General features: G+C 46.4%; 1 protein-coding gene across 1 annotated transcript in view; it reads right to left on the reverse strand.

Annotated features, from left to right (window-relative positions):
• The window catches only part of INPP5B (inositol polyphosphate-5-phosphatase B), a 46,534-nt gene extending 20,396 nt beyond the window's left edge, over positions 1-26,138 (reverse strand). Inside the window, 9 exon segments of the mRNA XM_065879332.1 lie at positions 1,129-1,225; positions 18,554-18,650; positions 18,653-18,750; positions 18,753-18,938; positions 23,064-23,174; positions 24,461-24,490; positions 24,625-24,722; positions 25,581-25,675; positions 26,067-26,138. Coding sequence (XP_065735404.1) covers positions 1,129-1,225; positions 18,554-18,650; positions 18,653-18,750; positions 18,753-18,938; positions 23,064-23,174; positions 24,461-24,490; positions 24,625-24,722; positions 25,581-25,675; positions 26,067-26,138 — 884 coding nt within the window.
• Positions 26,139-26,655: the final 517 nt, after the last annotated feature.

A 26,655-nucleotide genomic window follows, 5' to 3' on the forward strand; every position in this document is an offset into this window, starting at 1 on the left:
CCTGAAATAAAAAGAAAGGCAATGAAAATTTATATTTTATTATTATTTGTGTAGTTTTCATAGTCATATTAAAAATTATTCAAATGCCAACATTTAAAGTTAAGCAAAATTTGGCATATGTACATAACAGAATCCTAATAAATGCTCAGAAAACTTTTGTTGAAGATTACTTAATGAATTAAGATACATAAAACACTTGAAACAATTTCTGACATTGAATAAATGCCACTAAAGTGCTTAATTTTAGATTGTCATGTACATGCTAATTAAAACTATGTAAAATGCATCTATGTATATCAGGAAGGCTCAAAAGTGAATTGAGAATGATAGATTTAGCTACGTTTCAAGTCCAGCGATTGTTCATTACTGTTTAAGTGTGTAATTTAAATACTGACACAAATAAGTTTTTATCTTGACCAGATGATTCCAGCTATGACCAGTAGGGGGCACTGGAGCACACACTAAATACAACCGCATCAGAAAAAAGAAAGGAGTAAATGAAAACGGGGAAAAAGAAGTATCTTCAGAGTCAGGAAACTCCTAAAAGAATGGGAGGGAGAGGGCTTCCCTGGTGGCGCAGTGGTTGAGTCCGCCTGCCAATGCAGGGGACACGGGTTCATGCCCCGGTCTGGGAATATCCCACATGCCGCGGAGCGGCTGGGCCCGTGAGCCATGGCCGCTGAGCCTGCGTGTCCGGAGCCTGTGCTCCGCAACGGGAGAGGCCACAGCAGTGAGAGGCCTGCGTACCGCAAAAAAAAAAAGAATGGGAGGGAGAAATCAAATGTTTCTAATCTACATTTCCGTGGTAGGGTTAGACTGCCAGTTTCAAATCCTAGATCTGCCACTTGCTAGCTCTGGATCTTGGGTGAGTTATATAACATCTCTTCTTCACCTTGTTTCCTTAGCTGTGAAACAGAGAAAATAATGGTATCTACCTCTTAGGTTAAAGGAAGATAATCCATGTAAGTGTATGATGCCTGGCACACATAGTAAATGCTCAATAAAAGCCTAACATTTCCTAGGCCAGCGACTGTGGGACAATGGACATCGTGCACAGCAATGGCCTCAGTTCTACAGTCAGGAAAACCTCAGCCCTAAGAGGCATAAGTGAAGGGAGAGCTGCATTACCTTGGGAGCAAGTTTTCTTGTTTATCCTGACCCCAGGAGCTTTGGTCCACAAGCAGACCTTTCCCATCCGGTCTTGACTCAGCAAAGGAAGAACCACCTAAGGGGAGGAGGAAGGAATTAAAACATACTTACATATGCTTTACCATACAGACCACAGCTTCTCAAACTGTAGTCTGGGAATGACTGGTGGTTTACATATTGCTTGAAACCATAGGAAAGGCCTAGGCTGGTGTCTGGATGAAGCTCCCAGAGAGCAGGATAGAGAGGAGAAAAAAAATTATTTCATCCAGATGTCTGTACTACTGAAAACATAACTGTCCCAGCTAGCTTGAACCCCTTTTCTTGGAGACGGAGTGCATTGTAGAAGGAACAAAAAGCTAAGAAATCTGCAGACCTAAGTTCTATCACCAGCTCTGCTATTTATTAACCTTTTGACTTTGCGCAAACCATCTAGCCTCTCCTGATCTCAGTAACTTGATCTGTCCTGCCTTCCTCTCAGGCTTATCGTAGGGATTGAATAGTTGACACGAGTAAGCACTTTGAAAGCCACGCAACATATTATAAAATATAACGTAGCGATGTTATTACCATTTACTGCAAGTGAGACTTAAATTCCGAGGAGGAAAAAGGCAAGGGTCAGAGAAGTAAAATTGGGAAGGCCCTAAGTGCTTGCCATTGTCAACGCAGCGCCTTGAAAACCAAGGAGCCCAAGGACCTGCAACAAAGAAATATTTGGGGAAAGTTGTTAAATCAAGACAAACTGGAAAAGGAAAATCAATCTGCCAATTTACTGCTTCTTTGCTCCTTAAAAGCCAGATCCCTTGTCAACAGGGAACAGCATGAAGAGGCCACAGAAAGATGCTGCTTTGATCCACAAGGTACAAGGAGCACCAGGGGCATGAAACATCACTAAGGAATTCTGCTCTGAAGACTATTACTAAACATGGATTTGTCAACCATGCATTCACAAGAACGAGAAAAAACAAACAAAACACTGGAGTTGAAAAAGAAAACACAATCATTTGAAACATGAAAATAGTTACATTTCAATGCCTCCAATCAATCAACAAGGGCTTTCAATTTTGCTTCCTAAATTGCCTCTCAAATCAATCAATATACTCCTATCCCCAATATCACTATACTAGCCTAGGGTTACCAACAATTCCCTGGAACTAGTTGAGGGAGACCTCAACTAGTCTCCCTGCTTCCTCTTTCACCCCACCCTCTCTAATCCAATCTCTACACTGTGGCCAGAGGAGTTTTTGAAAAAATGACAACATGGCTTAAAACCTTTTAAAAGCTCCCCATTGGATAAATCCAAGCCCCTTAATACAGCTGCCAAGCCTCTTCCCAGTCTGGATCCTGCCCACCTCTCCAGACACATCACTCACCACAGCCCCCTACCTCCTTGAATGCCATACTCCAAGTATAGTAAAGTTACTGCAGTTATACAAAGATCCCATCAGAAACCGACTTCCTTCTTCCTCACTCTGCTTTCCATGGCTAACTCCTACCCATCCTGTGGCCAGGAGTCAGCAAACTTTTTCTATAAAGGGCCAGAGGGTAAATGTCCTAAGCTTTGCAGGCCACATAGTCTCTGCAACTATTCAACTCTGCCATTATAGTGTAAAAGCAGCTATAAGCATCAGTATGCCAATAAAACTGTATGGTCACAGATGTTTACATATTATATAATTTCCACGTCACGAAATGTTATTCTCTTTTAATTCTTTTCAAACATTTAAAAAATGTAGAAACTATTCTTAGCTCATGGGCTGTACCAAAGCAGGCAGCAGGCTGGATCTGGCCCAGGGGAATGTAGTTAGCCAACCCCTGGTATAGGTACATCTTAGAGGCCATTTCTTCTAAGAAGCCTTCTCTGATTCCTCCCAAACTGGTCAGATGCCCTGACACAGATGTTCCCATAGCTCCCTGTACTTCTCCCACAATAGGCTTGATTGCTGTGTGTTGTAACTGTCTCTCCAGTTAGCCAGTAAGCCTACTGAGGACAAGACTATGCCTTAATACTAAACCACTTGATATTAAATCTTATATATATTCATCGGTTTACTGCATGCTATTTCTGCTAAAGTGTAAGCCCCATGAGGTGGGGACTTTGTCATCTTTATGCTATTTCCCAGGGACCTGGAGCAGCACAGGTGCATAGCAGGTACTCAAGGCGTCAAATGCAAGTATCAGGAAACTTAAGTTGAAGTCTAGCTCTACTATCATCTTCCTGTATGACAAGTTACTTCCTTTCTTCGGGTCTTACTTTCTTCATCTACAAAGCAGGTACTTAAAAAATATCTCATAGGGCTTTACAACGTGCAAAGGCAAACTTAGGAATAATGCTTAGGTGTTGTTTCCGCATGTCAGTGCTTTCTGAGGACTCCGTCAGGCCATCTCCTGGGGACAAGTGGTTTGTCCTGTGGACTGGGCTTCCTTCCAGGAGTGGGCAGTGTACTGACAGGAAAACCACCTTGCTGACCTGTGTCTCGTTGATGCCCTGACCCCATATCTCTCTCTGGACTCCGTCCAGCAAGAACTAGAACATCTTCATTCATGACTTCATGTAAGGAAACGTTAAGGCATGGATGGGGGGATTTCCAGCCACAGGGCAGTCTTCTTGGAATCTCTTCCCTCCTGAATCTGATACGGAAGCTGGCTGTCAGCAGCTCTTTACCAAGTTCACCATCGCACAGCCCCACAGTCCCCTCTCCGGCCACAGCTTCCTGCCCTTCCTCCTCTTCTGCTTCCCTACTGCAACGCTGCCCTTTTTCCAACCTCAGACCTGCAGTCCCTTGTCACCCAATCGAAGAGGCGACATCAGGGATTTTTTTCCCTTTCTTCCCATGTTCGGTCATCACGTCCTACAAATCGTCTCTCCTAAGTATTTTTATACCTGAACTTCTCTCCTATCCCTACCGCCATGCCTTAGTTTGGGCCCTTAATATTTCTGGAGAGCACACTCAGTGATTTCCCTGCCACCATTCTCACCCCCTCCAGTGCATACTGACAACCTCTAGAAGGAAACACAAATCTCAGCAGGTCTTTCCTGTGTGTAAAATCCCTTAATAACTTCTAACACGTTTGTAGTAAAACTCAAACCTCTAAGTATTACATACAGGGACCTTTATAATCAGCCCCAGACTACCTCTCCAGGCTCATCTTCCACCCAGCACTCAAACCACTCCTCTCTCGCCCGCAATCCAGTCACATCAAAACCATTTATTTTTTTAAGGGAATTCCCTGGCAGTCCACTGGTTAGGACTCTGGTTAGGTGCTTTCACTTTCACTGCCGAGGGCACGGTTTCGATCCCTGGTTGGGGAACTAAGATCCCACAAGCCACGCAGCGACTGGGGCGGGGGGCAACCATTTATCTTTTTAAATGTTGCCTCTTCACCACCACCCCCGCCCCGATGCTGGGCATAGTCTAACCACCCTCAAACCCACCTGCATGTATCAAACTTCAAACTCACCCTTCAAGACTCAGGTCAGGAGTCATCTCCTTCGAAAAGCCCTCTCTGGCCCTCTCCTTCTACTCTTCCATACCCAGTGCTTACTTCTATCAAGGCATTTATCATAATTGTAACCAGGCTTATTTAATTTTATTTGGCCGAGCTGCACAGCATGTGGGATCTTGGTTCCCCAACCAGGGATCAGACCCGGCCCCGGCAGTGAGAGCACCGAGTCCTAACCACTGGACCGCCAGGGAATTCCCTGTAACCGTGTTTAACTCTTTTTATCAATCTTTCCTCTTTAGCTAGACCACAGGCTTCTGGGAGCAGGGGCTAATGTTCTTCTTCTGTGGCCCCTGGCTTACGGCAACATGAAATATAGCAGGCAGTCAGTAAACACACACTGAGCAAACAACCTCAGGGCAGCGGTTAAGCTCACAGTCATTTCTGGGTGCTTTCTGATGACCACCTTTCACACCTACAACTGAAACCATTTCTGAGTAAGAGTCTACCTAATAGGGCAACCAGACCGACAACTGCAACCTTGATCTGGATGTACAGGAGTAGAGAGTGTTCCATTTCTCTTGTGAATTCTGTGCATTGCACTGCGCACATTACAGAACCCAATCCCCTCTCACATGCCTGGTTAAATAGATAACACTGACCCTGGAGGCTCCTTCCTTCGCCCAGGCAGCACTATAACCTAATACAGACCCACAATCCCTTATCTGAAACCCTTGAAGCCAAGTGTATTTTGGAATTCAAAATTTGGGACATTTTAGAAAGATAATACATAACCTGTACAGTGTTCTACAGCACCCCAGCAGTCAGAGGCAACATCCAGAAACCAGTAACGTTAGGAGTTCCTCAGCGCAACTTATGAGTGGTAACACTTAGTGGGATAAATAAAGCTTGTAAATAGTCTCCTGTCAGTTCAAGCAAATCTTACTGCCAAAGTGAGCTTGGGCCAAATTTACAAAATTTATTTTCCACCTTCAGAGCTTTTAGGACTTCAGAAATGCTGATAAGGAATTAAAGAGTGGTAGTTAAGAGTGTGGCCTATAGGCATCAGAAAGGATTGACATATGTGTCTATGTACATATATACCACATGTTCATAAATATATAAATTTAGACAAATACATATACAGATGGGAAAGTCTGGAAACTATACACTGAACGTCAACAGTAGTCATTTCTCGGTGATAGGATTGCTTTTTCTTTTTGCTTATAGGTACTTTCAAAGTTAGCTAAAATAAGATGTATTTGTATATATGTATATATAAATGTACTATAATTATGTAAAGATATATATGTAGTATATATATAAGATATATATATATATATTATAAAGATATATATATCAATATATACAGGCTTTGGAGTCAGACTTAGATTCCATTTCTGGCCCTACTTACTAGCTGTATGACCCCGAACAAGTTATCTCACTTCTCTAAGCTTCTGCTTCCTGAACTGAACAAAGATAACAGTATCCATCTCCTGTGGCTGCTGTCTTCTTTTCTATGGTTAATCGAGGCCACCCCTTACTGCATGGCCAACAGGTCCTCTAGAAGCCAAACCAGACCTGTTGAAGGCCCAGATCTACAAAACAAAGACAGGAGGCATGGCCTCCATTTCAATGTTTTATAGCCAGGCCTGCCACTGACTTGGGGTCTGGGCTTTTCCAAAAACATGACATCACACAAGGAGAAAAAGCAAATTCACACCAAAATCCAAGTACTCTATTTCTTTTGAGAATTGCCCAAGAGGCAGCAACATTATTTCTTAATTCAATGGCTCCTTCTGTCTCCTCCTCCTGCTCTGCTTCCCCGCTGCAGGTCCCCCAGTTATTTACAGGTACTCCCCAAGATCCAGACCAGTGCTACCCGATCGATGATGGAAACGTTCTACAACTGCACTGCCCAAAACAGTAGCCACTAGCTACACTTGAACAGTTAAAATGTGGCAAGAGTGAATGAGAAACTGAATTTTTTATTTACCTAGAGTAAATTTAAATAGCCACATGTGGCTAGAGGCTACAATACTGGCCAGTGCAGCTCCAGATCTTGTTCTTCTCTAATACAAGAACCATCAGCCATCACAGCCAATTCTAAACAGAGCTATCCAGCTGTGCCTGAGTTCAGGCCCTGCACTGTCCACTGGGTACTTCTACAAGATGCTCTGTGCACGGGTGGCTCCCAGGTAAAGCTGTGCTTTGACTTCTGGGCCTGCCCCTGAGCTCCCCTGCTGTCACCAGCACCATCATCACCCTGTCGGCCCGGTTTGCCATCCTGCCCTTTGCTCACCCCTCTCCTTAGGCCCCCAGAGCCAGTCAGCCAACCATCTCTTCGTTCTCACAGCTGCCTTCCTCCAGGCCATCCTCTCTCCTCACCTGTTACCTCAAGAGCCTCCCAACTAAGAGATCTTCCTGCTTCTCCCTACCCGATTTACCAATTTTGTCTTTGGACTTGGCCAGATTAGACACTGATTTCATCTCTCCTTGCTCTAACACTTTCAGTATTACACCACTACTTGCAGGTGAAGGTCCAAACTGGTTGAACACAAGAGGCCCTTTGCAAACTGGTCCTGCTCTCTCTCACCATCCACCACCCAAAGACAGCCAATTCTAAACAGACAGGTTCCCCATGCACACCGCCCTCACTCTTTCTGGCCCCTCTGCTTCAAAGTCCAGCCTCAATTCCTCCATCCTCCATCACCAAGCCCTCCTCAACCACACTAAAGCTCAGCAGTCATTTCTCCGAATTCTGAATGCCTTCCTGTCTACATGACTTGTCTGGGACTTTAAGGGAAATTAGAGTGTTTTTGGAAAAGCCCTGTGGCTTTGGAATAAAATGACCTAGATATTTCACTGGCTCCATCCATAACCTCATAGGAAACCTCAAGGAAATTACTTAATTTGTTTAGTCATTTGTAAAATGAGGATAACACCACTGAACTTACATAGAAGCCGAAAGGATAAACAAATGAAATTCTTTTTTTTTTTTGCGTTACGCGGGCCTCTCACTGTTGTGGCCTCTCCCGTTGCAGAGCACAGGCTCTGGACGTGCAGGCTCAGTGACCATGGCTCATGGGCCTAGCTGCTCCGCGGCATGTGGGATTTTCCCGGACCGGGGCACGAACCCATATCCCCTGCATCGGCAGGCGGACTCTCAACCACTGCGCCACCAGGGAAGCCCAAATGAAATTCTTAATGGGTCAAGAGCCATGCACAATGCCTGGTACACAGCACCATATGCAGAAACGGTTAGTTCTCTTCCCTCTGCTCTACTTCTCCTCACCCCCACTGCTTTGATAATAATGACTGCCATTTATCAAGTCCCCTCGAATAGCTAGGCTTGTGCTAAGTACTTCACGTGTTATTTCTGATTACTGGCCCCCTTTTACAAATAAAGCCATTGAGGCCCAGAGCAGGTAGCACACATGCCCAAGGACACAGAGCCAGGCCAGTAAATGGCGCAGCTGATATTAAAAGCCAGATTTGCTAGACTCCACAGCCTCCCCTTTTGCCAACATGAGCACAACATCTTCAATAAAACTATAAACTCTTAGGGGTAAGTACTATATGGAGAGAAGGATTAAGTCCGTTTGGATAATAAAGTCAAAGTACCACCATGGTCTCCACGGGCTGTGTAAGTGTGTGGCTGTCACTACTAGGTGGAGATCATGTCCTGCCCTTCCTGAGCATCTACTAGACGGGTCTCGGAGGCAGTGACCCTGCTTATCTCCTCAGTCACGGGCCTTGGCGTCCCATTTCCAGCACACTAGAAGAACTTGCAAAACCATGTGAGCTGTCTGTTCATATTTTATATTTCTTCCTGGTTCAGTCTTGGAAGGTAATACCTTTCTAAGAATTTGTCCATGTCTTCCAGGTTGTCCATTTTATTGGCATAGAGTTGCTTGTAGTAATCTCTCATGATCTTTTGTATTTCTACACTGTCAGTTGTTACTTCTCCTTTTTCATTTCTAATTCTATTGATTTGAGTCTTCTCCCTTTTTTTCTTGATGAGTCTGGCTAATGGTTTATCAATTTTGTTTATCTTCTCAAAGAACCAGCTTTTAGTTTTATTGATCTTTGCTATCGTTTCCTTCATTTCTTTTTCATTTATTTCTGATCTGATTTTTATGATTTCTTTCCTTCTGCTAACTTTGGGGGGGGGTTGTTCTTCTTTCTCTAATTGCTTTAGGTGCAAGGTTAGGTTGCTTATTCGAGATGTTACCTGTTTCTTAAGGTAGGATTTTATTGCTATAAACTTCCCGCTTTTGCTGCATCCCACAGGTTTTGGGTCGTCGTGTCTCCATTGTCATTTGTTTCTAGGTATTTTTTTATTTCCTCTTTGATTTCTGACCAATCACAAGCACTGAAATTGAAACTGTAATTAAAAATCTTCCAACAAACAAAAGCCCAGGACCAGATGGCTTCGCAGGCGAATTCTATCAAACATTTAGAGAAGAGCTAACACCTATCCTTCTCAAACTCTTCCAAAATATAGCAGGCGGAGGACCACTCCCAAACTCGTTCTACGAGGCCACCATCACCTTGATACCAAAACCAGGCAAGGATGTAACAAAGACAGAAAACTACAGGCCAATATCACTGATGAACATAGATGCAAAAATCCTCAACAAAATACTAGCAAACAGAATCCAACAGCACATTAGAAGGATCATACACCACAATCAAGTGGGGTTTATCCCAGGAATGCAAGGATTCTTTAATATACGCAAATCAATCAACGTGATAAACCATATTAACAAATTGAAGGAGAAAAACCATATGACCATCTCAATAGATGTAGAGAAAGCTTTCGACAAAATTCAACACCCATTTATGATAAAAACCCTGCAGAAAGTAGGCATAGAGGGAACTTTCCTCAACATAATAAAGGCCATATATGACAAACCCACAGCCAACATCGTCCTCAGTGGTGAAAAACTGAAAGCATTTCCACTAAGATCAGGAACAAGACAAGGCTGTGCACTCTCACCACTCTTATTCAACATAGTTTTGGAAGTTCTAGCCACAGCAATCAGAGAAGAAAAGGAAATAAAAGGAATCCAAATCAGAAAAGAAGAAGTAAAACTGTCACTGTTTGCAAATGACATGATACTATACATAGAGAATCCTAAAGATGCTACCAGAAAACTACTAGAGCTAATCAATGAATGTGGTAAAGTAGCAGGATACAAAATTAATGCACAGAAATCTCTGGCATTCCTATACACTAATGATGAAAAATCTGAAAGTGAAATCAAGAAAACACTCCCCCCCAAAAAAAAAAAAGAAAAAGAAAACACTCCCATTTACCATCGCAACAAAAAGAATAAAATATCTAGGAATAAACCTACCTAAGGAGACAAAAGACCTGTATGCAGAAAATTATAAGACACTGATGAAAGAAATTAAAGATGATACAAATAGATGGAGAGATATACCATGTTCTTGGATTGGAAGACTCAACATTGTGAAAATGACTCTACTACCCAAAGCAATCTACAGATTCAATGTAATCCCTATCAAACTACCACTGGCAGAATTAGAACAAAAAATTTCACAATTTGTATGGAAATACAAAAGACCCCAAATAGCCAAAGCAATCTTGAGAATGAAAAACGGAACTGGAGGAATCAGGCTCCCTGACTTCAGACTATACTACAAAGCTACAGTAATCAAAACAGTATGGTACTGGCACAAAAACAAAAATATAGATCAGTGGAACAGGACAGAAAGCCCAGAGATAAACCCACGCACATACAGTCACCTTATCTTTGATAAAGGAGGCAGGAATGTACAGTGGAGAAAGGACAGCCTCTTCAATAAGTGGTGCTGGGAAAACTGGACAGGTACATGTAAAAGTATGAGATTAGATCACTCCCTAACACCATACACAAAAATAAGCTCAAAATGGATTAAAGACCTAAATGTAAGGCCAGAAACTATCAAACTCTTAGAGGAAAACATAGGCAGAACACTCTCTGACATAAATCACAGCAAGATCCTTTTTGACCCACTTCCTAGAGAAATGGAAATAAAAACAAAAATAAACAAATGGGACCTAATGAAACTTAAAAGCTTTTGCACAGCAAAGGAAACCACAAACAAGACCAAAAGACAACCCTCAGAATGGGAGAAAATATTTGCAAATGAAGCAACTGACAAAGGATTAATCTCCAAAATTTATAAGCAGCTCATTCAGCTCAATAACAAAAAAACAAACGACCCAATCCAAAAATGGGCAGAAGACCTAAATAGACATTTCTCCAAAGAAGATATACAGACTGCCAACAAACACATGAAAGAATGCTCAACATCATTAATCATTAGAGAAATGCAAATCAAAACTACAGTGAGATATCATCTCATACCAGTCAGAATGGCCATCATCAAAAAATCTAGAAACAATAAATGCTGGAGAGGGTGTGGAGAAAAGGGAACCCTCTTGCACTGCTGGTGGGAACGTGAATTGGTACAGCCACTATGGAGAACAGTATGGAGGTTCCTTAAAAATCTACAAAGAGAACTACCATATGACCCAGCAATCCCACTACTGGGCATATACCCTGAGAAAACCATAATTCAAAAAGAGTCATGTAGCAAAATGCTCATTGCAGCTCTATTTACAATAACCTGGAGATGGAAACAACCTAAGTGTCCATCATCAGATGAATGGATAAAGAAGATGTGGCACATATATACAATGGAATATTACTCAGCCATAAAAAGAAACAAAACTGAGCTATTTGTAATGAGGTGGATAGACCTAGAATCTGTCATACAGAGTGAAGTAAGTCAGAAGGAGAAAGACAAATACCATATGCTAACACATACATATTGAATTTAAGAAAAAAAAAATGTCATGAAGAACCTAGGGGTAAGACAGGAATAAAGACACAGACCTACTAGAGAACAGACTTGAGGATATGGGGAGTGGGAAGGGTAAGCTGTGACAAAGCGAGAGAGAGGCATGGACATATATACACTATCAAACGTAAAACAGATAGCTAACGGGAAGCAGCCAGCCGCATAGCACAGGGAAATCAGCTAGGTGCTTTGTGACCCCCTGGAGGGGTGGGATAGGGAGGGTGGGAGGGAGGGAGATGCAAAAGGGAAGAGATATGGGAACATATGTATATGTATAACTGATTCACTTTGCTATGAAGCAGAAACTAACACACCATTGTAAAGCAATTATACTCCAATAAAGATGTAAAGAAAAAAAAAAACCATGTGAGCAAATTAGCCGGCAGTTCAAATGAGCAGGATTAACGCTTCTCAATGCTGTGTACACACCACCAGGGGGCCGTCCCATGGCCTGTCCAAGACAGGGCAACACACACCAGTAAGAGATTCATTCACTTTACAAGGAGATAAACAGATCCCGATTCAGCTACCCAGAATCCAAGTCAGGCTGCGTTAATGATAACAATGATAGTAATATTACCATGAATAATATTAATAGCAAATACTTAAGGCTTACTGCATGCCAGGCATGGTTTTAACCTCTGTACGTATATTTAATCTTCACAACTCCTCCATGAGGTATGTTGCATTATTATCACCACTTTACAGACTGAGATAAACACAGAGAGGTTAAGTGACCTGCCCAAGAACACACAGCTAACAAATGGTACAGCCAGGATTCAAACCCAGGGAATCTGGGTGAAGGGTCTGTGCTCTTAATCAAAAACTATATTAACTAACAGAAAAATGTGGGGTTCAGAAAGCATTTCTGGCAGAGGAAATAATTTCAGCACAAAGAGACAGCATTATGATGTGCTCAGAAATAAGTAACAAAAAGCAGTATAAATAAGTAGAAATGAAAAGTTTTGTTTGAGGAGCATCAGGGGATACAAAAGAAGAGTGCTGGGGTTAGGGCTCAAGCATCAGATTCAAACAGACGACCTGAGTTCTATTCTGTCACTGACCTGGTGAGTGATCACAAGCATGTCACCTCCTCTCACCAAGCCTCAGTCTCTCCATCTGAAAAATGGACATCCTCTTACTGAACTTTTGTGCTCAGGTTGAGGCCCACAGACCCACAGTAAGTGCTTAATAAATATTAACTGCTAATGATAATAGTCGTAACAGTAACCAATTTTCATTTAAAAATACAATTTAAAAAAAAATAAAAATACAATTTTATTTTTTTAATTTATTAGAAATAGATTTTTATTATATGTAAGGCCAAACTGTGAGACTTTGAATGCCACGTGGAGTTTGGATTTGACTCCAAAGGAGAGCTAAGTACATAGCACACACAGGGCAGGGATCTCTTGAGAGAAGCCCATACCATGGGGCACCCAGCATTAAAAAGAATGGAAAGAGGGCTTCCCTGGTGGCGCAGTGGTTGAGAATCCGCCTGCCAATGCAGGGGACACGGGTTCGATCCCTGGTCCGGGAAGATCCCACATGCCGTGGAGCAACTAAGCCCGTGCGCCACAACTGCTGAGCCCGCGTGCCGCAACTACTGAAGCCCGCGCGCCTAGAGCCCATGCTCCGCAACAAGAGAAGCCACCACAATGAGAAGCCCCCGCTCGCCACAACTGGAGAAAGCCAGCGCGCAGCAACAAAGACCCAACGCAGCCAAAAATAAATAAATAAATTTATTAAAAAAAGAATGGAAACAGCCAATGATTCCTGTTTCAGCCTGGCTACCACCCCAAATAGTTCTGTTACTTTCATAACTCAAATAACCGGGGGCTTCCCTGGTGGCGCAGTGGTTAAGAATCTGCCTGCCAATGCAGGGGACACGGGTTCAAGCCCTGGTCCGGGAAGATCCCACATGCTGCGGAGCAACTAAGCCTGTGAGCCACAACTACTGAGCCTGTGATCTAGAGCCCGTGAGCCACAACTACTGAGCCCATGCGCCATAACTACTGAAGCCCGTGCACCTAGAGCCTGTGTTTCACAAAAGAGAAGGCACCACAATGAGAAGCCTGCACACCGAAAGAGTAGCCCCCGCTCACCGCAACTAAAAAAGAAAGCCCACGTGCAGCAGCAAAGTCCCAACACAGCCATAAATAAGTAAATTTTAAACATCAAATAACCATGCTTCTTAGTCCCTTTCTTCCTTCCCTCCTTCCCTCCCTGCCTCCCTTTTCTTTCTCTCTTCCTCACTTTCTTTTCATTTCAAACATTTCCCATAATCTCATGGCTTTAAAAAAAAGTACCACAGATTTTAACAATTAACATGGGCAGAGACATCTCTAAAAACACATCCCATGCCCTGCAAACTTGTTAAGCCCTGGACTCAGAATCCAAGTTGTCCCCTGTGCAAATCCAATTTAGGTTAGCAAGGACTAAATATCACTAGTTTAGCTCAAGGAGAAAGACGACGACTGTGCAATTACTTTTCAGCCACAGGCTGCAGTGGTCACAGGCTACTGGAGAGATGATTTTTTCCTCCAGGCTCTCTCTTCACTGGGCCTTCTGTGAACTGTCTGTGGTCTGGTGATAAAGCTGAAAGAGAAGTGGCAAGAGCAAACCAGGAAGGGTTGGGGGTAGAAAGAAGTACAGAGCCCGCTTAAAGAGGAAGGGGGCAGGTGTCCTTCAGGCGACAAAGCACTCGGGCTAGGACATGTATGGGTCTAGAGGGTTCGAAAGACAACAGATTTTTGAACACCTACTGATGTACGAGGCATTAGGCTGGCATTTGGGGAGGAGAGAGGACGCAAAATACTAAAAGCAGCAAGTTCGAGCCTGTAAAAATGTAGCTGAATGAACAGCCAACAAAGAGATGAAAAAGCAGAGGGTTTTACCCGGAAATAATAAGCAGTCGGGTTTGAAGTAAGAGGAAATGAAGGTGAGCTGGGGAAGATAAGACTCGAGAAGGGGGGCTGAGGCCAGACCACGCAGGACTTGAATGCAGTGCTGAAGAATCTGAACCTCATTCCTCAGGCTACAAGGATTGGCGCAGCATTCAAGTTCACAAAACAAAACAGTAGGGCATGATAAAAGTCGTTCTAAGGCAAGCCCCAAGGGAGGAGGAGACAGGGGAGGAAGACTTGTAAGGACACCACTGCACTAGTTCAAGTAAGAGCATACCGACGTGAACCATGGGGATTTAATTTTCAAAAAAATTTTTAATTGCAGAAAAAGAATGGACAGAATTTGGTTATTAGACATAGGAGAGGGAAGAGTCAAGGATGACTGAGGTTTTTAGTGATTATATTGACAGAAAAGAAACTGGAGGGAGGAAAGGAGTGAGGAAGAGAATGAACGTAGTGATTTGGAAGAAACCAGCCTAGGAAAGGCCCTGAAGAGGGCAGCCAGTTTCTAAGCTCTTAGAGGTGGGCATTTGCAATTCCTAAATGTGCTTCCCAGAGGAAACCACCCCTAAATTAGCATTCCTTCGGTCCTGTGAGACCTTCTAGAAGGCAAACATTCACTCCCATTTTACAGACGGAAGAGAGGAAAGTCAAGAGACATGTCCAGTATGATACCAAGGTGCAGTAACAAAAATAAATATTAAAGTATCCAGCCACGTAGACATACACTTTGTTCAAATCCTCATCATTCACATTTGGAGCTTTAGTTCACATATGCACCACTTGTAAAATCTACAAGTTTGTTACAGTAGATTTTAAGCCGCAAAGAAAACAAGCGAGCCAGTGAGCTTCTATGTCCCAAAACTGTCTTTCTGCTAATAAATATTGATGTCTCCCTCTTCCTGAACCTTCTGTCCCCGAGGACTTTTCTGTGCAAAGCACCCCTTCTAAGTGAACGTTTGTGGGTCACCTCGCTTGCTCTAGGCTCCCACTGTAGAATTCCACAACAAACTGTTTTCTGAGGGCAAGAAAAGTCTTCAGGGGGTTCTCCTGTTCTAGAAACAAACAAAAGGTTAGATGCCACGAAGAGGGAAACGGAGAAGGGAACAACAGGAGGAGGAAGAAAAAGGAACACAGTTCTCTTTTGTTTAACGGAACCAAGTGGGCCAAATTAATTTGCTTAGGAGCCCGCAGAGCTTCCCAAAAAGGTGGAGATGATGGGCAAGATTTCCACGTGTAGGATAAACATCTAGGAAAATTCATTTTCTCTGTGCTAAAAGGGTACGTCGGTCACACAGATTTTACTTATTAAGAGACGGGGGAGCAAGGAGACTGACTAACCCAGGGGCTGTTTTTCCGACATTCTCACTGGCTTCTGCCCTGGTAATCTAGGTTACCCTTTATGCTACCCTGAGTTATAAATAGCATTCATTTCCTTTCTCAGGCCAGACAGACTTTAATGCTTTATTTCTTGGGTCCAAGGGAAAAAATACTCATAGCACATCTCATTCTGAATTTGAGTTACTACCAAGCTACCTCGCTTTGAATCAACCATGGAATAAGAAAACCACTTCAAAACATCAAAATTTGTTTGTTGTTTCCATGTTGTTAAATTAGCCCAGAAAAGCCCAAAGGGACTTCTGAGTAGCTGTTTCCTTTCTAGTACATAGCTCAGAATCCTCCAGAACACAGCTCCAGGTCTTTGCATGTGTCTGGGATGAGGCAGGTGAATATTTTACACAATGACATGGGTGAGTACTGAGCCCGGTGAAGGATTCCCCAAGGGATAAGAGCACCTTCAGTTGTTAGAGAGAAACAGGAAGGCATTTCTCCTTATTTCTTTTTAAGGAAAGAAAAAGCTACACCAAGAAGAGCAGTTAAATAAGTGAAGAAGCAGAAAAGCCCCTACTTGTCTGAGACCCATGCAAGGTCTAGGAGTCTGAAGAGGCCAAGAGAATCGGATGGAACAGCCTGCCACTCGACCAGGAGCTTTACATCTCACTTCAACATCACAACTTAGCTCAAATATCCCGGTTTGAACCTGAAATGACACCAACCCCAATCTAAAGCTTCTGCATTTCACTTTTCTGCAATTCCTACCAAGCTTGGCTTGACACTCCTGAATGCAGGAGAGACAAATCAAGGAAAAGAATGGACATTTTTGGAGAGATGCATCCAAGTGAGATCTTTCCTTTCTCTACCAAGACAAAGGCAAGGACTGAAAGCCAGCTTCACTTTGCCCCCCAAATACCTAGGCCTTTGAGGGGCTCTTACCCTTGGCTCACCTCACAAGGTCCCCCCGTCCTGCTGAGCCGACCCCACACTCTCTTACCTCTATGAATCACCAGATCCCTCTCTGTCAGACCGTCAGCTCCTCGCAGAAGCCCTGTTTCTCCTGACGTGCGTCACAAACAGCATTTTAAAGAAGTCTTTGGGTTGGTTCCCTGGGCTATCAGGAAGTGGGAATTTTGATCATATGCATATAGGAAGCATCAAATTCGCTGTTTCCCTTGGGGTTCAGGGACATCCAGAGGAGGCCCAAAGGGTTCCCCCAACCTGTTGTAGATGATGTGACTCTCCTCTGAGGCCAAAGCAACTCTGGAAACAGAGCTGACCGAAACAGAACTGAGGGCTTGGTGCCATTTCTTACCAATTTTAACATGAGCAACTTAGCATTTAGTAGTGTAACCCCACTTATTGTAGGTATTACGATGGGGACAAATCATTTCAAATTAAAAATGAAACCAAAACCTTGACAGTAACTCCTCACCAGCAACTGGCTAGTTTCGGATTTTTGAAAGGTCACAGAAGATTCTGAGATCACTTTGCATTTATCACCCAGCAGCAGATAACTGCTTCGGAGCTGCCCCAACTTCTCACAGAAGACCTCCCTCTACTTAGGAGATGAAGCGCTCCCAAAGGCTCTGGCGTGCTGGCTGAGAAAACAGAACCCACCTCTTTCTGCTGCCATCGGGCCTGTCCTCTGCCAACTGTCTGGATGCTGCCCTTTCGAAGGGGCAAGGGGAAGATATGTACTTCATCTTAAGCTCTCACCTGTCCCAGTACCAGAGCCCAGAATGTCATGGAAACTGATGCAACAGCTCCCTCAAGATCAGCCCTTCAAGTGAGCTAAGCCCACGAGAGAAGCAAACTATCAGCACCGTCGTGTGCTGTGACTGTATCTTGCAGAGGCTGCAACGGAAGAAAAGAACGAGCACGGAGGAAGTCCTCTGCTCGCTTAGTTTCCTCCCATTTTACAAACTTGTGCAACGTGCTATTCCCCCAGCCTCTCACAGTTTCCAAGTCTTTTAAGAGCAAGTGGAGCGCCGGCCCACACTTACACGGCTACTTGACAGTTCCCTAGCAAACGGCTGAGAAAAGGGGCACAAGTGGGTACTAGTGGTCATGCCAAAGCTCAGACGTAACAGGAGCTGCATGGGCACACCCAGGAGAAAAAAAATACCAGGGAGCCCCGGGCAGAAAACCTAGGAGCTAGACAGAAAACAGAGGTCTGCAGGTCCTCCCAAAGCACCAGCCTGACCCAAATTTCAGCCCTGGGCCTCTCACTCTCCAGAAGACAACCTCCTGCTCAACAACTGGTCTTTTGTGCTGCACAACGTTATCCACCAAGGGCTGGGTGGAAAAAAAACCTAATCCCCTTCACCTGTAACCTCATTGTGGCCTCCAGGCCCAGGGTGGACAGGGCTCTCCTGGACTCCGGGTCTGCGCACAGCCCAATCTCTCACAGGGGCTGAGGACCGGCAGGAGAGCCAGGCAGCCCCAGTACACACACCAGTCCTCACCCAAAGGAAGGCTCTGTCATGGGGAGTGCACCTCCACAGACAAACTCGAAGGTCAGGATGGAGAAACTGAGGCTCAGAGAGGGGCAGCCACCCGCCCCAGGTCACACAGCGAAGTCAGGAACGGAGCTTTACTACTACCAAAACCCCGGCCTCGGGATTCCTGAGTACCTCACTGGCCCCCGCCTGCCCTCATCACGCCCGGCTAAGAATAACTAACATCCCCACAGCACCTCAGCCCCAATGTCTCCGCCTCCGTAGGGACAGGACCTTGGTCTTTGCCCCGAGCGTCCGCCAGCCAACCCACAGACCCTGCCCGCCCGAGGGTCTGGCCCGCCACCGCCCCGGAGCCCCAGCCCAGCGTCCCACCGCCCGCCGGACCTGCAGATTCGCGCTCCCGAGAGCCGGCGGCGGCGGACATTTCCCTGCCTGCTTCCTCAAGCTCTTCATCACGCCGCCCGGAGCCCCGCCCCCGTTCCACCACCAGAGGGGCCCGCCCCCGCGTGCCACCCTCGCCAATCAGAGGCCGGTCTGCTCCACAGCTCCGCCCCCAAAGAGAACGGGGCCCGCCCCTGAAGCCTGGCCTCCTCCAATCCCCTTCGCGCCTTCCGAGATCGATACCTGCCTCCGCCAATTCCAGAGCGCCCGGGCCGGGTGCCCTGGGCTGAGTTCCAGCCGCGCGGCGTGGGCGGCTCGGGCTCCGGCTCTTTGCGCCTGTAGCGAGACAGCCACAGAAACTTAGGGTCCAGGGCCGTGGGGTTGAAGGCTGTGGAAGGAAAAAGGAGGGAATACTGAGCCACGGACTTGAAGAGCCGGTTGCACCTCCGCAAGGTTGTCTGTCCGTGAGCAAATCGCTCAGCCTCTCCGGGGAGGCTCCAAGCCTGTTTCCCTGGCGCACAGTGTGGGCCTGAGATTCAAATACAGTAATAAACATGAAAACGAAAGTGCTGTACCAAGATAGACAAGCACCACTCCTGCGACCTGGTGGTAACTACGAGGTCTATGCTCCTTAATTCTCACAACTAACTTTAGGAGCAAGGGAACGATTATCCGGTGGCAACTATTATCCCATGGCAACTGAGCTCAGAGAGGTGAAGTCTGAGGTCGCAGAGTGAGTGGCAGAGTGGGAACTCAAATACATGTTAGTACTAGGGAGCGGGTTGGGGGCGTTAACTACCCATAATCTCCATCAGCAACTCGCAAGCCTCCCAAAAATACACACTCTAAGTAAAAGCAGCGTGCCTGCTATGAAATATGCCTTCAAGACGAGTCCTCTGGTTCTCTCTGAACCAGATTGCCACTCCTCCTTCCTAGAAATTCTTGGGTCTTCTCTGCCTCTCACTCAACCCAGGTCTGCCTGACTCCTAAACACTTGCTGTTTTCTATGCTATCCTGCCTGTTCTCCTTGTAGAACGGCATGAACCTGACCGAACTGAATTGGATTTGCAAGGGCATCGTAAATGAAGAGACTTGCGTCGTAGGACTCACTATGGCACTGCCAGACACAGCTTTTAAATTATTTTCAGCAGTTACATGCCATTAATCCATCTGATCCTCACAAAACTCTTGGAGTAGTAAGGCAAGTTCATATTTCCACTGTACAAATAATAAAGCCAAGGCTCATAGAAATAAAATATATTGTTCACATTCACAACTAGGAAGTGGCAGAGCTGGGACCGGAACTGAAATGTCTGGACTCCATGCGCTTTGGAGTTATAACCTGGGGTTCCAAACCTGGTCCTATTAACTTCAATTAATGAATGACCTCGGGTAAGTTACTAAAATGTCAGTTTTCTCTCTTGTCAGTTTACTCATCTGTAAAACAGGATACTCTTTAGTATCGCTCAAAAGACTAAACAGAAAAACATGGTTGTCGTGTGTTGTCTAGCTGTCTAGAAAAATATATGGCACACGGTAGGTACTCAATTAATGTTGGCTAATTCTTTCCTCTAACTGTGATCTTTTGACCAAGTCACTTCCACTCCCTGACCTTTTGTGCTGTACATTACCCACCAAGGACTGGGTGGGGAAAAACTAGTTCCTCTCACCTGTAACCTCATCCCGGACTCTGGTCCTTTTATCTGTAAAATGCAAGGGTTGGGCAGGTGGATTCCCAAGAGTCTGTCAGCTCTGAGAGACCCCTCTCACCCAGACCCCTCCCGGAGGAAGTCCACATCATGATAGCTGCTCAAAGAAGCTGAGTTAGTGCAGTTTCCCTGCTGGTTACCCCAGGTGTGGACCCCGGAAGGAAGAGCAGGGAAGGGAACCGACAGACAGATACCCAAGCCTAAAAGAGGGGAATCATCCTCAACTACTCCCTCTCTTTCATTCTCACAGCCGGGCACCAAGCTCTGTTCATCCATTCAACAAATACGTGTTAAGTGCCTACTACACGCCAGGCACTGTTGTAACCACAGAGAGTAAAGCTGTGAACACAACCCAAACTCAGGGTTCCCATGGTGCCTTCATTCTCATCGGTTTGATCTCTCCAGTCCATCCTCTCCTCCCCATCCCCATGACTGGGCCCTGGTCCAAGCCTCATTTTTTATGCCTGAACCACTGCAATACATTCCCATTGATCTCCCTGCTCTAGGTTCTCCCGCTCTGCACCAGTTGCCAGAGGAGCTTTCCTAAAGTGCAAATCCTGCCTCGTTATTCCTCAGTTTAAAGCTCCATCAGCTCCCCACAAGCTACAGGGCAAAATCCAAGCTCTTTGATGGTTATTTAAGACCCTTCATGCGCTGTCTCTGCTGGCCTGTCCTGGTTCAGCTCATTCCACAGCCTCCTCCCACCCCAATTTCAATCCCACCCAGTGCTCTGCTCTTAACTCCAACTGTCTTTCTTCCCATGTTGGCTGCCTGGGAAAAAACCTCACTCATCCTTCAAGTTTCAGCTTAAACATCACCTCCTACACGAAGTCTTCCCTGAGCAGTGTAGATGGGATGGGTTGGCATGAGCTTAGGATGCATTAGCGCAAAACTCAAGAGCTCAGGCTCCGGAGGAGACTCTCTAATCCTGTCTAATCCTGGCTCTATTATTTACCAGCTCTGTACTCAGGTAAGGCATTTAACCTCCCTGAGCCTCAGTTCCCTCACCTGTAAAATGGACACACTGATAATACCTACCTTGAACGGCTGTGGTAAGAAAAATGAGATAATGTGCTGAGAAGTCCTCAGAACAGTGTCTAACACACAATAAGTCCACAATGAATGTTAGCTAAGGAAATATTTTTCTGAGCTCCTACTATGTGCTGGGCACTTTCACATGTATTACCTCATTTAATTCTCACAATTCCATGAGGAAGATATTCTTTACATATAGAAGTCTACAAACAAGCAAACTCATAGAAAAAGAGATCAGATTTGTGGTTACCAGAGGGAGGGATGAAGTGGGGGAAAAGGGGATTGGGTGAAGGCAGTCAAAGGTCCAAACTTCCTGTTATAAGATAAATAGGGAGTTCTCTGGTGGCCTAGTGGTTAGGATCCCAGGCTTTCACTGCCGTGGCCTGGGTTCAATCCCTGGTCGGGGAATTGAGATCCCGCAAACCGCATGCTACGCACCCCCCCCCAAAAAAAGAAAAAGAAATAAGTACTAGGGGTGCAACAACATGATACATATATTTAATACTGCTGTGTTATATGAAAGAAGGTTTTTAAGAGTGTAAATCATGAGTTCTCACCTCAAGGAAAAAATTTTTTTTCTATGTCTTTAATTGTATATCTGTATGAGATGATGGATGTTCACTAAACTTATCGTGGAAATCACTTCATGATGTATGTAAGTGAAATCATTATGCTGTACACCTTAAACCTACACAATGCTGTATGTCAATTAGAGCTCAGTAAAACTGGGAGAAAAAAAAACTCTACAAAACCAAGGTTCAGAGAGGTGAGGTGGTTTGCCCAAAGTCACATAGCTAAAGACCAGCAAAGATAGGCTTCAAATGCGAGAGGTTGTATAGCTTCAAAGTCCATTCTCTTTGCTGTTACTACTGTTATTACTTCTACAACTACCAGTAATAATCATAAAACAGGTTATCCTCATTAGTTGAAGGTTTGGAGATAAATTTCCCCTGCTTTATAGAATCAACTCTTTAACTCGGCATTCAAGGCTGTATAATCTTGTTTCCTTTTCCCACATTGCCCAGTTTGCATCAACAGTCAGTACCCTTCCTGCACACCAGGCAAACTAAGTTGGAGCCCCCAGACATTCAGGCTCCATGAGGAGACCACGATAGAAGGGGAGCCCACCCCCGATTCCTGCAGAGCCAGGATGTTAGCTAGAAAGGAAATAAGTGACAGTGTTGGGTAAACAGCTAAGCCCCAGCGCCTGGTGGCTAGAATTTGCATGTTCTCTGGCTGATTCTCTGCTCTGAACAAACTCTCCTTTACCTGCCTGGCTGATCGCCCAGTCTAAACAAATTCCGCCTTAGAGGCCACTAACTTCTCACTGTTAAGTTAAAGCTAGACCATCTTCTCAGCTGTGGTGGGGGACAGAGCAGGGTACAAGGGCAGGAGAGCTCTTATGACAGACTTCCCTTGGTTCTAGCTGTGGTTGTCAGGGAGAGGGAAGGTGGGCCTCTAGAAGCTGCTGACCCTGCTAACTTGTAAAAGATTCTGCATGAGAAACACAACTCACCCCATGCAGCCCTGCCCAGAGCAGGGAGGGCAAAGGGGCCCTGCTGGAGTTCAAACTCAGGTCCAGAAATGGGAAAACAGAAATGCAAACACCATGGCTGGCTGGTGGCCTGCGGGCACGGTGGCCTCGTGCCAGCAGCTTTGAGAGGGCACAGAAACTGTAGAGTGTAAGTCCAAAGGGTGCAAAGTCAACTGGTGGTGGGGAGGTCAGTGCCCAGCCTCCCCTTCCCCCGGGAGCCTGTGGTCTTACCTACCTGGACAGGCCCTGGCGACTTCCTGGAGAAACGTTCTGGTTTGTGAACCAAAGGGGAGCTGGAATACGAGGCTGAGCTCCGCTGTGTCCAGCTGGACGGTGACATCTGAGCCTGCACAGGGGAGGCAGGAAATGAGCCCTTGGCCTCCAGGATGCTTAGGTGCATCTTTAGGCTGGAGCCCCCAGCATGGAACATCAGCAGCCCAAGCTCCCAAAGCCCCTTTGACCCTTAAGCTGGGGCAATAAGGGAGCCCTCTGTACCCCCAGCTTCAAATTAACATCACCCTCAGTCTACAAAGGGGGTGGACCTCAGCTCTGAAAATTCAGTAAGCCTCACCGTAGCCTTCTGGACGGAGCCAGAAGAGACCAACTTCTCAACCTGTAGTCTACCCCCGCCCCACCAATGGAATGAAAAGCACACAGAGGCAGACAGGGGGGCCGTCCGTCAGTCAGTCTCCCTGACTGTGCCAGACACACGCTAGTCACAGGGAACACCACGCTGAAGACATCAGACATGGCCTTGTCTTCAGGGAGCTAGAGTGTGGATGGTGTCTGGCTCATAGGGTAACCTCAGCACCCAGCAGGCACATGGCGAGCACCCAAAACATGTGCTGAGCTAATGAATGAGTAGGAGCAATGCCGCAGACTGATCAAGAGCGTGGGCTCCAGAGACTGGATTCCGAGTCTGAATCCTTGTCCCACCACTTGCTAAATTACTTAATTTCTCTGGGCTTCCATTACCTCGTCCATAAAATGGGAATGAAAGCAGTGATGACCTCACAGCATTGTGAGGAAAGCACCATGTGATGTGTGTAAAGCTCGCTAGCATCGTGCCTGCATCGTGCCTGGCGTGAGGTCATCATTGATTAAATATTCATTTCTATGATTATTATTACTACCTCTGCTATTACGACTGCAGTCTAGCAAAGAACACCGACATTAGATAGGCCATTATAAATAATTAAATCACTGTAGGCGACAGAGAGGTGGTAAGGATGAGACAAAGGAATGTGTATGAGTGAAATGCAAACACTTTCGGGATACAAACACTCTCAGGAGTTCAACAAAGGCTTCCCGAGGAAAGTCAGTGTGAACTGAAGCCCTGGAGGATGACTGGCTATGCGAAAAGAGGAGTGAGGGCTTTCAAGAGGAGGAAGTAGCGTGTGCAGGGGCTCCGTGGCGAAAACGCGTCACGTTTGAGGTGCTTGGAATGCAGAGGGTTCCAAGTGCAGCAAGCAGGGAAAGGCGTGACTGGAGAGATGACCGGGGCCTGATCCTGCAGGGTCCTGCGTGCCACAGTAAGCCGATCAGAAAGCGCTCTTACTTCACACCACTCTCCTCTCTGCAGATTCTGTTCCCCCTGCCCCAACTGGGACTCAGACTGAAAGGACCACTCACCAAGAAAGTAGACTTCACCATCCAGGGACACTGCGGGCAGGGAAACGAAAGGGCCCTTAGTAACTGAGCATCATCCTTCCTCCCAACGCCCCACCCCCAACAAGGGCAGAAATGACCCGGGAGCCCAGAGGAGAGGGATCACCCTGTCCAGCCCCCTGTGGCACCTTCTTCCAGAGCGAAATCCCGAGAGATCGGCACAATCTGGTCCAAGGAGACATCGTCCCCGGTAACGGCCATCCTCCGGTGTGTGTACAGGAAGAGACTGAGGGCAGGAGGCAGAGTGAGGACGGGGGCCTGTCGTCTAGTCGTCCCTCAGGCCCATCGGGGAAGCCTCGGGGTGCTCGCACTCTCTCCTTGGTTCCTGGGGCTGTGCTCATGCCTCTCTGCTCATGGCGCCCACCAGAGACTGTTGGGTCATCAAAGCTGAACTTGCCTCACTTCGGGGAGCCCCTGCCTTGTTAGTAAAACCCACGTTTGATCTCCCCCTTGTGCGTTCTAGCACTGCAAGTGACAAGAACGGGGCAATCTTAGCCTCCCCCATTCCCTCCCTGAACCTCAGCTTTTCCATCTCTAAGGTGAGGGTGGTAGGTTCAAAAATGTCTAAGGCTCCTCCTTCCCAGCTCCGAGACCCCGAGGTTCACTTTCTGGCTGTGAGACCGTTGATAAATATTAATTATTCTCTCTCTGCTTCTGTGTAATATGTGGGTATTACTAGCAACATTTATGGAGCCCTTTCTGTGTGCTTCACGGCATTTTAAACACTTTACATGTAGTAACTCATTTTAATCTTCAGTCCAGACACACTGAGGTTTGCTCAGGATGACATGGCTCGGAAGTAACAAAGCCTGAATTTGAGCCCGAGACAGGCCACGGGGCTCAAGATCTGGAGCAGTATGTTCAACCATCTTCTTGAGAAGTTTTCTCATCAAATTTTGAGGATTATATGAGCTAAGAATACAGAGGGCTTGGCCTATAGTGGTCAAAAACTATTAATTATCATTATTACAATTATTCTAGAAGCCTCAGACTCTGCCCTAGAGGGCATGAGGTCCAGCTGGAGGGACAGTGGAGAATAATCAAACCCAGGGCCAGAGAGGCAAGGACTGAACCAGTCACTGACGCATGTTCCTGGCCACCACGTTCCGGGCGGTAACACACGAGTCCCAGGAGGCGGCTCTGCCTGCTCTCTCCCTCACACAGCGCTCCTTGCACCGCCTGCAGCTCAGTGTCAAGGCAAACCAAAAGGGAGCCGGGCCCCAGGCCTCACCCAACCCAGCCCACCCCACCTGCCCTGCCCTGCCCTGCCCTGCCCTGCCCTGCCCCGCCCCGCCCTCACCCACACAGATTCACTCTGTGGTTTCACCTCTCCCACCCTTCCTCATCTGTGAAATGGGGAGAGTAACCCCCAACGTCACAGGGGGTGGGAGGATAACTGAGTATTTAAAGCACCCGGCAGAGAGTCCAGGACTAACTGCTTAGTATGTACAGGTTTCCATCTCCCCCTGAAGGCACAGAGAGAGGGAGGCAAGCAGACAGACACGTAGACACCTGCCATTCCACTTCCCAAGGCCAGGCAGGGCAGGCCCTGGGGCTGGGAGCTCGGCACCCGCGGGAAGGATATGATGATGCAGTACTCCCCCTCAGCCAGGGTCTCCTGGATCGCCACAGACTGGTCCATGCTGGCCCCTGCTGAGCAGACACGCCCCGGGGGAGGGCAGATGGGAGCCCCTTAGGTCAACAAGTCACTCAGGAGGTTATGGAGCTGCCTGAGGGAGGGCTGGGGGCAGGGAGGAGGGGCTCTGTGCTGGGAGAAGGCGGAGGAGGCCCCATCCGCTCCCTCCTCCTCCCCCTCCCCCTTCCCCTGAGAATGAGCCTTTTAGTTTCTAGGGAGAGGGGCCATCCCTTTGCCCCCGGTGAGAGGTACAATTTGCTGTACCGCCCTTTGTCTTGAAGGGCATCCAGTCGCTTCTAAGTGGGGTCCAGTCTATTTGTTGGACGTGGGGTGCCTTGTCCCATTACTGGAGAGGAGGACAAGTCCTATTGCTCCTGGGATGGGGCTCTGCCTTCCTTTTTGGGGAGCAGTATTAGTCCTGCTGGCACCTCTCTGGGCAGTGTCAGGGGTGTATCTGCACGTATCTCAGGAAGGGAGCTCTCATCCTAAACAAGGACCCCAGTTCTGTCCCTTTTTCCCTGGA

The sequence above is a fragment of the Phocoena phocoena genome, chromosome 1, assembly GCF_963924675.1.
Source record: "Phocoena phocoena chromosome 1, mPhoPho1.1, whole genome shotgun sequence".
In the NCBI taxonomy this organism is placed as follows: Eukaryota; Metazoa; Chordata; class Mammalia; order Artiodactyla; family Phocoenidae; genus Phocoena; species Phocoena phocoena.